A 14,139-nucleotide genomic window follows, 5' to 3' on the forward strand; every position below is an offset into this window, starting at 1 on the left:
TTTTCTTTTTTGCTATATAATTTTGTTTTTCTGTTGTACTTGTTTTTTATGTGAACTTTATCTATGGAAAGGATACATTTTGAAATGATGAATTCTTTGTTTTGTAAAATCTTAATAAAAATTTATTAAAAAAAAAAAAGAAGTCCCAACACCTGGGGCATCAAAGTGCAGCATGAGCTGATGTCCCTATGATTTCCCTACGATTTCAGGCGTTTGTCAGGTGGGTGGTCCCAGTGACTTGTGAAATTTGGCACTCCAGGGGTGAGGGAGATAACACACTCACACCCCATTTTCACATACCATACATGCCCCAAATTCGTCAACTTTCCATTCAGGCTCATCCATATACAGTTACACCCCATTCATAAACACCCACACATTCCTATTCTACCCCTATACACACCATACATTTAAAGCATACCTCAAGAATCCTGGAAGCTGTAGTCTTCCCCTCACAAAGCTATAATTCCTAGCACTCTTAAAAACTACAGCTCCCAGAACTGCCTTTAAATGTATGGTGCATATACAGCCATAGCCATTTAAACCACTACTGGCCTTATTCTTTCTGTCCTTCCCTCCCCAGGTGTGGCAATTGGGACTACCAAACACACAGAGAGACATGTCTCGTGGCATACAGAAACAACCTGGAAAGAGGAATTGACATTGACTCCAGCCTCTGGACATGATTCTGATTACAAAACTTTACTTAGAGTATAATATGGTTCTTATTAAATTGCTTAGAAACATAAAGATCTTTATATAAAAATTCTAGCTGCATTCAAGTTGTGCAGAGTCTTTGTCACTCTAAAGCAGATAGTTTGAAGCGGAGAAATGGCCTGCTCTTGCAGCCCTGTTCCTGCGTTGGTGCCTTTTTCATGTTCTTCCTCAGGAAGGCAAAGGTTTCTCACATGCATAGAAGCTTTGAAAGTTACAGGGCACATCATTCCATTCCCCAGCCTCATGGATCTGGGCACAGTCTTCCTTCGTTTCATGGTCGTTGGGCTCGCCTTGTCTCCATTTCCTAAACGAGGAAGACAGTTAAGATACCCTGAAGAACCTGGCAAGAGTTCTTCTCTAGCCACACCATCCTCTGCTCCCCCTCTGCCCCCAATCCAAGAACTGCCAAGCTATTCCTTCTCTATTTTCCGTTCTTCACTTGGGCGGCTTTGGACACAGTCACTAGCTTATTTGTGTTGCTTATCTCGCTCCCTTCTTCCATGCAATTCAAGGCATCCCACCCAGGCACAACCAATCAAAGAGGCTCCCTTTAACTGACAAGCAGCTGGTGGTTGGTTAGAAGGAGCCTCTGCGGAGGAAAAAAAGCTCCGAAGCAGCAGCACCCCCCACCCCCTGCAGAGAAAGCAGCTTGTATTGAAACCATTGCGAGGAGCACCTGGAATACAAACCTCTTCCTTTGGAAATAACAAAAATGCTCCTTTTAGAAATGGAGCTTTCCCCTCTTCTCCAAAAGAACTTGCAAAGCCCCTTTTTGCGGTGCTTCCTGAAGTGCTATGCAAAGAGCTTTGCAGGCCCTGTGCTTGGGAAACACTGAACCCTGGGCTTGCTAAGCACTTTGTCCAGAGCCCCCCAAACTCCTGATGATCTGCATGCTTGGGAAGTGTTGCACAAGGGACTTTGCAGGCATGGCCAGTGGTTAGTGCCTTCAAAGCCCCCTTCAGCCAAGGTTTGCCCCTTATGTGCCCCACACCTGAAACTGTCTACAGGCTGCTGGTTCCCTGCTCCCACCTCAGCCATTGTTGTTTCTCTTCCCATCCACGGCTGGTGGCAGCTGCTCCTATTCTGTCAAGCTGGAGCAGGCTAACCAACGTGGTGCATTCCAGATGTGATTGGCCGCCAGCTCCCATCAGCTGGGGTCGGACTAGATGGCCCTCGGGTCCCTTCCAACTCTACAATTCTATGATTCCCCCTTTAAAAAAATAGGAAACAATTCCCTGAGTCTGTCCAGTTCTATGAATTTGGGTTCCTACACATGAACAAATACATGAGAGAAGTTATGGGGATGGGGAGATCCTGATCCAGAGTAAAAATCTGGACTGAATAATCTTTGAGGTTGCTTGGAGGAGTTTGCTATGATGGTGGTATAAATCAGGAAGGGTGAGCCTCTCAGAAAGGTCTGCCAACTCTCAAGGCAATTTGCGGGTGGTGTGAGAGAGAGTGGGGTGTAGTAGAAGGGGGGTCAAGGGGGGTCACCGGGCCAAGGACTGTTCAGCTACTCCTGGGATAAAGAAAACATTGTAGACCGGGGCTTAGCAAAGCTCCTGTCTCTGTTGCCTTCCCAGGATGGCCAAAACAGAAGCCTTGCCAAGTGCTTGCTGGGTCACAGGACACAGCAAGGGCTTGGCTTGATGGGTGAAGTGGTGACGTTCATGGTCCTCTGTCTTACTTGTAGTTGTTTAAGTAACTGATGCCATCAATCCACCTCCATTGCCCTTCTTCATTGATATCAGTGAGTCCAATCCAATAACGCTCATTCTTGGTTCGAGATTCTAGGAAATTCTGCAAGATCAAAAGGAGAAGATGGTATCAAGCTGGAGAAGCTGCTCTGGTTCCATATTCACAATCACCAACACAAATTAGAAGAGTAAATTCATTCACAAAATGGAGGCTCAGTACAGGTTATGTAAAATCAAGAATGGTTCCTGTGAGCTGGGATCAGTTAATCCTGGGGAAAAATAAGGATCCCTCTGTACCTCAGCATCCATCTGGATGACTGCCCCTCTTCCAGTGCAGTCCTAGACATGTCTACTCAGAAGTCAGTCCTACTGAGTTCAGAGTGGGGCTTACCCCCAATGATGAGGGTATAGGATTGCTGAGTGCATGATTCAGTACTGAGATGTACTTCCAACCAATCTGCTTTCACTGGGGGTGGGGCCACATCTCGTCAAATCAACCCCAATGAAGAAAAACAGAAAAGCTCCCTGCCTCTGAGGAAGATGCTCCCTGTGTCTCTGCATGAGTCCCTGCTCTGGGCTTGCCTTCTGAAATATACTCAGAGTCGCAAAGTGATTTCATGCTCTTTATTCAGCTCATAGTGGTGAGGAGGAATGAAAGTCCCCTCAAAGTATCTGCTTTATATACATTATTTACGCAATGGGCTGCACATGATTGGCTAATTCCGGAATTCTACGGTAAGCCAATCAGGTTGTGGATTCACTTCTATCTGGAGCATGATTGGGTAGTTCCTGCCAAACAGTCATACTGCTGCATTGTTCTAGGACCAATCAGACTGCTGCATTCTGAATCCTATTGTTCTAGGACCAATCAGACTGCTGCCTTTTGGATCCTATCGTTCTAGGACCAATCAGACTGCTGCAGTTTGGATCCTATTCAACTCAGTACATAACACCCCTCCCCTCTAAGTTCCAGTCCTGCCCGGGAGGTCGCATTCATAGTCCTCGAGGTACGCCGGCGGCCTACATGTGCGTTGCGGCCTGGGGTGTTCCCTGGTCCGGGGTTCAGGTTCTGGCTCGTGTTCCAAGGATGCTGGCTGTGATGGGGCTGTTTGGTCTGGCGCAACCGGCTCGCTCAGTCGTGGTTCTGGTTCCGGTGTCCTTTCGGCCTCGCGGGTCCTCTCTGTATTTACTGATTCTGCCTCTCCTGCTGGCCCCTGCTGCTCTATGGGCCTCACTGCCCCTCTGTTCCCTTGGGACTCCTCTGCCCTTTCCTCCTCCTGGTTTTCTCCCGGGAATCGTCGCCGTATCTGGTCGCAGTGGCGGCGCCAGCATTGCCCCCCATCTGTTAGCACCTCATACGACACGGGGCCAGTGACCCTGGTGACTGTGGCGGGTACCCATGCTGGGCCTGCCCCAAAATTCTTTGCGTACACTGGGTCCTGAGCCTCGAAGGTCCAGGGGTTCTTGCCTTCCCCCACCACTACCTCATCTATCGGGGTGAAGGCGGTCCAATCTGATTGCAAGGCGCCGACCCATTAGTACTTCAGCGGGGCTCCGGCCAGTCGTTGAGCTGGGGGTGCTGTGCTGTGCTAGAAGGAATGTGGCAAGGCGGTACTCCCAATCCCCTTGCGTCATGCGGCGAAGGGTGTCCTTGGTGGTCCGCACCATGCGTTCTGCTTGGCCATTGGTGGCAGGGTGGAATGGCGCCAAACGGATGTGGCGGATGGCGTTCTGCGCTGTGAAGGTTTGGAATTCTCCTGACGTAAATGCAGTCCTGTTGTCTGAGACGAGAGTGTCAGGGAGCCTGTGGGTTGCAAACAGCCTGCGTAGTACCCGGATGGCTGCGGACGTAGAAGTGGACGGTACCAGTGCGACTTCCAGCCATTTGGTGTAGGAGTCCACCACTATGAAGAATGTTTTCCCCTGAAAGGGGCCAGCGACGTCCACATGCAGGCGTGACCATGGTGCTCGGGCGGACTCCCAGGACTGGACTGGGGCCCTTGGGGGATCTGGGCGGAATTCTTGGCAGGCCTGGCAGTGTTTGACCCAGGCCTCTATCTCTCCGTCGATCCCCGGCCACCACACATAACTCCTGGCAAGGGCCTTCATTCTTACTACCCCTGGGTGTGTCTTGTGTAGGGCTGTGAGGACCCTTTTGCGGAGGGGCTGGGGAACAACGACCCTGCTTCCCCATAACAGGCACCCCTTGTGGGCCGACTGTTCATGTTTGTGGGTTGTGTAGCCGGCGAATTCTGGCCCGGGGCTGCTGCTGGGCCATCCCCTCCACACCCAGTCCAGGACCCGGGAGATGACCATATCTTTCTTGGAATGGTGTGCAACTTCTTGTGCCTGAATGGGGCGGTCGGGAAGCAGCTCCAGGCTCATAACCTCTTGTGCAGGTGCTGGGTAGGGGCCTGTTTCCGGTAGTGGTAGCCTGCTGAGGGCGTCCACATGGCCCATCGCCTTCCCCGGACGGTGAATCAGTGCATACTGGTAGCTGGCAAGGAAAATTGACCACTTGAGGGCGCGAGGAGACAGCACTTGGGGGGTCTGCTTTTCAGGGGCAAACAAGCAAGCAACGGCTTGTGGTCAGTCACCACGGTGAAGGGCCGCCCGTACAAGAAATCATGGAATTTGTTTACTCCCTTCACGATTGCCAGACCCTCCTTGTCGATTTGCGAGTAGTTCCGCTCAGTTGCGTTGAGTGTCTGGGAAAAGTATGCCACTGGTACCTCTCTTCCATCCGGGAGTTGGTGTCCCAGGACAGCGCCAATTCCATAGGGCGAGGCGTCGCATGCTAGCACCACCGGCAGCCTCTCGTTGAAGTGTGCCAAGACCGAGTTTGAGACAAGCAAGTCCTTGATTGCCTGGAATGCGGCCTCCTGGCGCTGGCCCCACACCCAAGGGGCCCGCTTGTCCAGGAGTCTGTGTAGGGGCTCCGCTACCGCCGCCTTGTGGGGAAGGAAGGAATGGTAAAAGTTCAATAGTCCCAAGAAGGTCTGAAGTTCAGTCTTGTTCTTGGGCGCTGGGGCATCACAAATGGCCCGTACCTTGTCTCCAGTCGGGTGGACCCCTTCTGCGTCCACCATAAATCCCAGAAAGTCCACCTGAGGCACTCCTAGTAGACATTTTTCCTGCTTCACCTTGAGACCCGCTGTCTGGAAACGGTGCAGAACGGTGCGGAGGCGGTCCTCAAACTCCTCTGGTGTGGGCCCGGCAATCAACACATCATCGAAGAAGGGGGTGACGCCAGGAATCCCTTTAAGTAGAGAGTCCATTAGATTCTGGAATATGCCTGGTGCCACGCTGACACCGAATTGCAGCCGCTTTACCCTGAATGCTCCTCTGTGCGTCACAATCGTCTGTGCCTCTGCTGTGGCCTCATCTACTGGCAGCTGTTGATATGCTTGGGCCAAGTCCAGCTTGCCAAAAATTTTCGACCCAGCCAGGGTGGCAAGAACATGGCTGACCACTGGCACTGGGTATGCATGGGCCGTGAGAGCCTTGTTTATGGTACATTTGTAGTCTGCGCAGATGCGGACCGAACCATTAGGCTTGACGGGTGTGACGATTGGGGTTTCCCAGGGGGCATTAGGCACCGGCTCCAGCACTCCTTGCTCCACGAGTCGGTCCAATTCCTCGTCTATACGGGGTTTCAGGGCGAACGGGACCCGGCGGGCCTTGAGCCTGACCGGTCGTACTGCGGGGTCAAGCTGTAGAGCAATGGGGGGGCCTGTATACTGTCCCAATTTCCCATCGAAAACCCCCGGAAATTCCTTGCATATGGCGTCCACGTCCACTTGTAAGCTGGTGTGGTTCACCCCAGTGACAGCTAGCCCCAGTGGTCCAAACCATGCCAATCCCAGTAAGCTAATGTAGGGGCCCTTGACCACCAGCAATTCCAGTTGCCGCGTCCGCCCTCGGTATTGCACCCTGAAGGTCCCCACCCCCATTGTGGGGACCTTATGTTTCTGGAAGTCCCGGAGGGTGAATGGGGCCAGCCTGAGTTTGGGACCCCCAGTAGGACACAGTTTCCTTAAGGTCCTTGCCAAGATTATGTATAGAGTTGAACCCGTGTCAAGCTCCATGCGGCATGGGGCCCCCTCTATCTGTACGTCAACATAAATTTTCTCTACGTTGGGGTGGGGCAACTGGTATACCTGGAAGTCCGTGAGCTCTGTCAAGTTGCCTTGGTGTGTTGGGCCCCGGGACCTGGGGCTCTTGGATTGGTCATCTGATGCCTGGCGTCGGGTGGGCCGAGCCCGACACACCCGGGCGATGTGTCCCGATTTGCTGCACTGCCTGCACTCTGCGTTGCGGAAACGGCAGGTCCTCCTCTCGTGACTTTCTCCACAGCTTGCGCAGTTCCCTCCTTCTCATCGAGGCAGCTGTGGTGTGTGGGCTGCTTGAGTGCGCTGCTGTACTCGGTGCACCTCCTCCCTGTTGGATCCTGAGTCGTCGGTGAGGTCTTTGTGGTGGACCCTCGGTTGGGACGGCTGGCTCGGCCATGCCTCTTGCGTCGACCTCTCGGCAGCTTCCGTTGCCAGGGCCTCCTCCAGAGCGACCTGGAACGTTAGGTCCTTCTTAGCGTAGAGGCATCGTTGCAGCTTCTCATCCTTCAGGCCACCGACAAGGCGGTCACGAAGCATGTTCTCCAGCTCTGAGAAGTTGCAGAACCGGGCGGCTTGGCGGAGAGAGGTCACAAACCCAGTTATGGTTTCCCCAGGGGCTTGCCGCTTTGCGTAGAAGGCATTTCGACGAGCCACCACTGAGGGCTGTGGTGAAAAGTGCCCCTTCAGCTGTTCCATTATTGTTTTGTATGGAACAGTAGCGACGTCTTCAGGCGCAAGGAGAGCCCGGGCGATTTCAAACGTCTCCTCTCCGCAGACGCTGAAGAATATTGCCCTCTTCTTGGCGTCTTCTTCGTCGGTGACTCCTTTGGCTTCTAGGAGGAAGGTGAAACGGGAGGCGTACGCTTCCCAGTCTCCAGATGCTGGGTTGAACGGCGAGAAGCTGCTGTCGGTTGCCATTCTGAGTTCCTTGTGTCCCGGAGCTGAAGCCTGGATACACGGTGCGAGGCAGCGGTGCGGCAGGTGGCGGTGCTGCGGTGCTGTGTGTGGCAGTCAGCTCAGCGGGATCCCACCTTCGTCGCCAGTGAAATATACTCAGAGTCGCAAAGTGATTTCATGCTCTTTATTCAGCTCATAGTGGTGAAGAGGAATGAAAGTCCCCTCAAAGTATCTGCTTTATATACATTATTTACACAATGGGCTGCACATAATTGGCTAATTCCGGAATTCTACTGTAAGCCAATCAGGTTGTGGATTCACTTCTATCTGGAGCATGATTGGGTAGTTCCTGCCAACCAATCATACCGCTGCATTGTTCTAGGACCAATCAGACTGCTGCATTCTGAATCCTATTGTTCTAGGACCAATCAGACTGCTGCCTTTTGGATCCTATTGTTCTAGGACCAATCAGACTGCTGCAGTTTGGATCCTATTCAACTCAGTACATAACACCTTCCCTAGTCAGGAAGCATCTTGATCAGCAAATCTGGATTTCCAGAGCCACACTTGCCACTAAATATCTACAGAGTGTCCACATGGCCTACTTTACAGATAACAGTTCTCTGTTTGAAAGAGTTCTCTATTTCAAGTCCAGGTTAAAGATGCAGGAGGGAGAGCAGAGATCTTCAAGCTGCCCGTCTACATTTAGCAGCACTGGGACAGAGGACTGAGCAGGCAGACCCAGGGGAGAGGGTATTGTATTCCTATTTAAACTGAAGCCATTATATCTATATTTGTGTTTATCTATATATCTATACATATTCATATGTAAATCTTATGTAACTCTCCTCTTTTTTGATACTTTGTTTCATTTTTGTAGGTGATTCATAAGTGGCCACCATCACTGTCTGGCTGGTCTTTTACTCAGGGTGAAACTGAAATCGCTGACAATCACCAGCAGCTGAAACATCACATGCAGGAAGTGTTTTGTACTGTTTTCTCTGCCTGTTCAGCTTGCATTTAAAGATGATCTTATCTAATTTGCACCTTCCAAAACAATATGTGAACCTAAGCAAAGCCATCATTCAACATTTGAATTTCTCTGAATTTTGCAATGCAGTTCTCCAACCAAGTACAAAAAAAGCATCTATTAGGGTAATATTTGCACATAAATGCACATATTAGTAAAAATAGCATAACAAAATGCATTATAGCTTTCCAAAAATTCACTGAAGAGGCAACAAATCCCCACCCCCCACCCCAGCCAAGACTCCAGCACCTTTACCTGCTTGGCTTCATCATGAATAACCACCAGGCTTGAATTGCGCTCTGCACAAAGTGACTTGGCCGTGTGCCAAGTAGCCTTCCGGAGGGAGAAGTAATAACACCGACCGTCAAAGTATTCCCATTCCCTGCTTCTGGAACCACATGGGAACACTGGCAAAAGAGAAAAGGCACAGAATGAAAGCCCTGACCGACTGGACTGCAGGTGGAGCGGGCACGCTCCGGCCATCCTTCCACGGCCTTCCCCACCAGGAGGAGAGACGTAACCTCTTTCTGTTTTAATATAGGCATGCTTTCTAAATTGTGAAGAACGGTTACAATGTGGGGCTTTTTAGGGGATAGAGAAAGCCTTTTCTCCCTCTCTCAGCATAGCACTGGATGGGGGCATCCAGGGAAGCTGAAGGCTGGAACATTCAGGAGAGACAAAAGAAAATACTTCTCCACAGAGTAGATAGTTAAGGTGGAATTTGCTCCTCTAGGGGGCAGCGATGCTCACTGAGGCAGCAGCAGCAGCAGCCGCCAAGCCCATTTCATCCCTGTAATCCTGGGGGCGCTGGGGTTGTGAGGGTTTGCAGCACATCAATGGCACAAGCTCATGAGTTACACCTGTTTCTAAGCTCCTCCAGCTCAAGGGACTCACAGAGTTCCTGGCCCAGGAGGTGCTTAGAGTTCAGGCTTCCCTGGAAGATGCCGCTTTGATGGGGAAGACCTGCCTTCTAAAGCCAGGCATTGGAGGAATGATTGTGGATGATAAATTATGCCCCTCCTGCAGTGGAAACAGGCTCTCTGGCGTAATGCCAGGCGAGAGCCACCTCCCCCAGGCTATTGCAGCCGCAAGCCCCTGATGGTTTTGGCAAGACACTTACGCTCCTTGCTCATTTCAAGCTGTTTATGTAACTTTTTCGCTTCTGAGGAAAACTTTGATTCTGAAATTGTAAGAAGAGATATAAACACATACAATGTTACCAGTTCATATGAGGCAAAAAGAGATATGGTGGAGAGACCTCTTCTCTCATTCCATTTGAACTAACCCAGAATAAGCCAGACTCTGGCAGCCTGGAAGCCACATTTGTTAGAACATAAACCCTGCTGAGAATCCCACTGGGAACTCAAATGATAAAGTAATTTGAGGGGAAAACACTCTGTACATGCTTAGACTTAGACACAGTGGCCACTTTCCATGTTTCAAGTTTACCTTTCATTCCCTCCTTTTCCCAGGTCATCAGGAAAGCTACAAGAGCCATTTTGAGCAAAACCTTTTTAAAAAAACAGTGGTGGGCCTGATATAACAGTGCAGTCAATTCATCAAGTGAAAACCTAACTCTCCTTTGCCCGACTATACTGTGAAATATAGTTCTGCAACTTTGCAGCTGTACTGAAAGGCTTCCCAGCCCATGATGTCACCAAGAGACTTTCTGCTAGTCCCCAGAACTGTCCATATATAAGGACATGAACATCATGCAGCACATAAAATATTCTCAGTGGGATTTCCAGTACTTATTTATATTCTTGATCAGGGATACAGAACGTGTGGCCCTTCAAAGGCTGCCCTTCACAAAGCACATCTGCAGATATGCACGTTTCTTCTTCAGTTGAATTCTGCATCCTTGTCTGCCATCAGAGGCATTGCTTCTAGGCAGCAAGAGGGGCCTTCAACCACATCTGTGGCTGGTTATTGCGTTGCCTCAATGAAGTCCTCATCCCTCCAGCAGGCCTCCCCACAGCACTGCTCCAAGAAGGCCAAAAGCAAGAAGGGAGACCCTGAAGGAAACAGGGCTGGGCTGGGCGGGTGGCCCAACAGTCTGAATCAAGGTAAGGGAGAAATGAACAGGTTGTCCACAGACTAGCTGCCCGTTCTGGCAGCCTTGGGCCCTGACTCAGTAGTCAGTCGGTGGCTACAAGTCCAATCTGGTTATTTTAAACTGTTTTCAAACTGGACTTAAATATGAGTCTGAATTGGGGGGGGGGATCCCTCCCACATTTTGTCATAATGCTACTGAAGCGTTTCAGACTTTGGAGTCCCTTAATTACCATTGGAGAGCAGAAGCCCCAGCAAGATGATGATCAGCAGGTAAGCGAGTGCCAGGAGCCCATAAACCAGGAAAGAGGAGCTCCATTTCCACCGGAGGAAGAATCTGTCTTCAAGAAGAAAGATAGCAACAAATTTTAAGCAAAATTGTATGAAGTTGGCTATCAAGTAACATCCAGTGGGGTCACTCTGGGTGTCTAAAATTACGAGAAATGTAAGGGATGGACCATGTCGGTTTTTGTTGCTTTAAAGGTTGGTTCTCCACCCCCCCCCCCAGTTTATGGTGGACGGTGAATTAAGCAGAGCAGTTCTGGATTGATGTGTTTGAGAGCTGTTGGCAGGAGGGAGGTACATGTGTTCCAGGCCCCCAGCCAGCAAGGGCCCCAGACTCTTAGCTATCATTTAAAAAATATAAATGAATCAGACATTTCTAAAGGAAATTATGAAACAGAGTGTGGAAACAACTTTAAAGCTTTGGCGCCTGGGAAGCAGCAGCGTTGCTTTGGGTTCATTGACATCCCTACCAGCAATGGAAGAACAGCTCAATTTCAGTCTCCCACTTTCTCGTTCCAATCTTAAAGTCACACCTCCACGTTTCTGCAGCATTTCACATTTATATGTAAAAACCCCTCATGAAGATTCATGAGCATAATATTGTGAATTTATCTATTTAAATATATTTTTAAATGCAGTTTTCACTAATGTATGTATTTTACAACAATTTCCCTCAATAATGCATCTTGTATGTTGTTTTCACTAATATATTCATTTTTACGCACACTCTCCTCAAATAGATGTATTTTTGTAAATACTGGTTAGAGAACTGCACCACAAAATTCAGGGATGTTTAAATTTTGTAGGATGGCTGTGCTTTGATTCTCATATATGTTGACTCCAGTCCCAGCTGGCTTTTCTAGCCGCCTTGGGTCCTGACCCAGTAGTCAGTTGGAGGCTATTCTACAAGTCCAAGTTGGTTATTTAAAACAGTTGTCAAGCAGTACTTAAATGTGAGAATCTGAATGAGGTGGAAATGAATTAGGCAAATTTGCCTTTAAACATGAACAAAATTGAGTTCCTCATCCCTACCTGTGGCTAAACCTGACTAAACAGAGTAGCAGGGACCCAGGAGCTGGGTCTGCTGGTACAGGTCCCAGAACATAGCAATGCAATCCACCGTATGTTTTCTTGGAATAAGTCCCATTGTGTTCAATAGAGCTTACTCCCAGGAAAGTGAGAATATAAATGAACTAGACCTCCTATCTCCAGGTCAAGTGAAGTGCAAAGTAGTAAACTGCTGTTAGAGACCGGGTTGGTCAAAGAAAGTTTGACGAAAGTCATGAGCATGTAAATCTTCCTTCCAGCTGTATCTTAAAATACCTGCCACTGCCAGTCTCCTGCCCTAGCATCTCCTCTACCTGGCACTAGCTGTACCAGGTACCTGAAGCCAGGTGAACACTTTGCTGCTCAGTGTGCAGTTTCACCGTGGCTGCTTATTGAAGTGGTGCCCACTCTAAAGCCACTGGAAGGAAAGAAAACCCCTTTACTTCTCCCCTTTCCCAAATCAGCTGTAGACTCGTCATAAAAGCCAATGGACATATTTATCTGAAATTTGGCAAGTTTTTCACCCTGAGGAATTTTGATTCCTCTGTGATATTTACTATTTTCCAACCATTTGCTCAGTGATATCTCTTTTCTAACCATTTGCCCATAAAACACTATGGGATAAAGTGACCCCCCCCCCCATAATGATAGTCTTCCCTTACGGGAGAACCACTGCAGCTATTTGGCAGGCATCTCTCCCTTGGAAAGGAGGACAATGTCTGCAAATTTTATCAACTTCTGCCCATAAATTTAAGTTATGCACATTTCTTAGTCCCTGGATATATATGCCTGTACTTTAGCAGGGGGACTAGGCCTGCCAGTTTGATAAGCTTCTGTCCAAAGCAAGTGGACCACTTAGATCCAATAGTGAATTCAGATCTGGACTCTGTTACCACAAAGTTCTTCCAGATGAGAGAGAGTGCTCCTGAATTGCCAAATCTGGATCTAAATCTTGAGGCCAGGGCACACCCCAAATATTTACCTGTTCTGGGTGCCTTGGCTTCTTCCGTCTCTGCCAGGTATACACGGTCTCCATCTTCCTCTTGCTCATAAACACCAAGTAGAACCATCTTGCTCTTGTTTTCAAATTTCTCCTCTTGCTGGGTTATAATATGAGCGGCAAATTGAGGAACTTTATCAGGAAATATAAAGATCTATTTCCTTCTCTCTCCTCCCCCTATTTCTTAGGAAGATCAGGGGAAATTCAGACATGTGCAGTCCCCTCGTTTCAGGGAATAAATTTCCTTAAGAAGGAACATCAGTTTCTGACCCCTCCTCCTCCCAGTCTGCTCCCTCTTCTCCCTCTGACCACTCATCATCATCATCCCACCAAAAGCTGTAGCCATAAATAAAATAATTGTTTAAGCCCCACACTTTGTTAATGTTTTCTATGGTGACTTAGACACATGTGTGTGCATGCATGCGGCACTCGTGTGCTACAGCTGCTGTTGTAACAATGGCTGCTGCTTGGGCAGGGGAGGGGGTGTTGAGCCCTGCAGCCCCCTCCCCAAAGTTTCAACCTGTACCCCCAACCATGCATCTTCTCCACTCTTCCCTTATGATGCCTGCATTGGAATCACATGTTCACTTCCCCATAACTGCAGCATGAAAATTTATTTGGAAAGTGCTGACTCCAAAAGTGCAAACACCCAAGAACGTCTTACTCATCCTTTCCTTATAAAATGGCTTGTTCTCTTTGTCTTTTAAGGCCCTGCCCCAGTTTATCAAAATCACAAAGCTTTGATTAACTGAACATTGAAACCACTATAAATCCCCGCGCCCACAAATAACTGTATTGCCTGCCTGCTAATGATGGGAGTTTGAATGACTTGAGGTGCCTCCATTTTGTGTATTGCTCTTTCAGAAAGCACAGTGACTCAGGTGGAATGAAGTGGGCACAGAGCCAGGGGGTGAAATGACCCTCATACCCCCACTGGATGTGCAGAGATGTCTGTTGCCTCTTTAGGATCTTTAGGGCTCAGGAATTGGCTCTAGTACTGAGGTTTTGGGATTTATTCTCTGGGTAGCAAGTTAAATCTCACGGCAGTCAGCTAGTCTCAGATCAGGACCTTTGAATCTTTGGATAAAAATCCTGCTTTAAAAGAAAGATACCACTCAATGTATCATTAGGATTTTACCTGCTCATCCTTTGTCTCCCATTCCAACATAGACACAATATCATTTGAATGAAGTATTTAAGAAAGATAGGATATGAGGATTTGGGGAATAAATATCACAACTGGAGAGAGACCTTTTAGACAGCACTTTTACATTCCAATCCAACAGGTCTCTCTCCAGTTGT

The 14,139-nt window shown here is 48.8% G+C and overlaps 1 protein-coding gene across 1 annotated transcript; it reads right to left on the reverse strand.

Moving 5' to 3' along the window:
- Positions 1-866: 866 nt before the first annotated feature.
- LOC128404067 (hepatic lectin-like) lies at positions 867-13,191 on the reverse strand. The gene is made up of 6 exons (XM_053369360.1): positions 12,820-13,191; positions 10,739-10,846; positions 9,574-9,633; positions 8,709-8,860; positions 2,405-2,517; positions 867-1,021 (listed from the first exon to the last, which is right to left on the reverse strand). The coding sequence occupies exons 1-6, from the start codon at positions 12,905-12,907 to the stop codon at positions 886-888; spliced, it is 657 nt and encodes a 218-aa protein (XP_053225335.1). The 5' UTR covers positions 12,908-13,191; the 3' UTR covers positions 867-885.
- Between the last annotated feature and the right edge of the window lie 948 nt (positions 13,192-14,139).

The sequence above is a fragment of the Podarcis raffonei genome, chromosome 2 (genome assembly GCF_027172205.1).
Source record: "Podarcis raffonei isolate rPodRaf1 chromosome 2, rPodRaf1.pri, whole genome shotgun sequence".
NCBI classification, from domain to species: domain Eukaryota; kingdom Metazoa; phylum Chordata; class Lepidosauria; order Squamata; family Lacertidae; genus Podarcis; species Podarcis raffonei.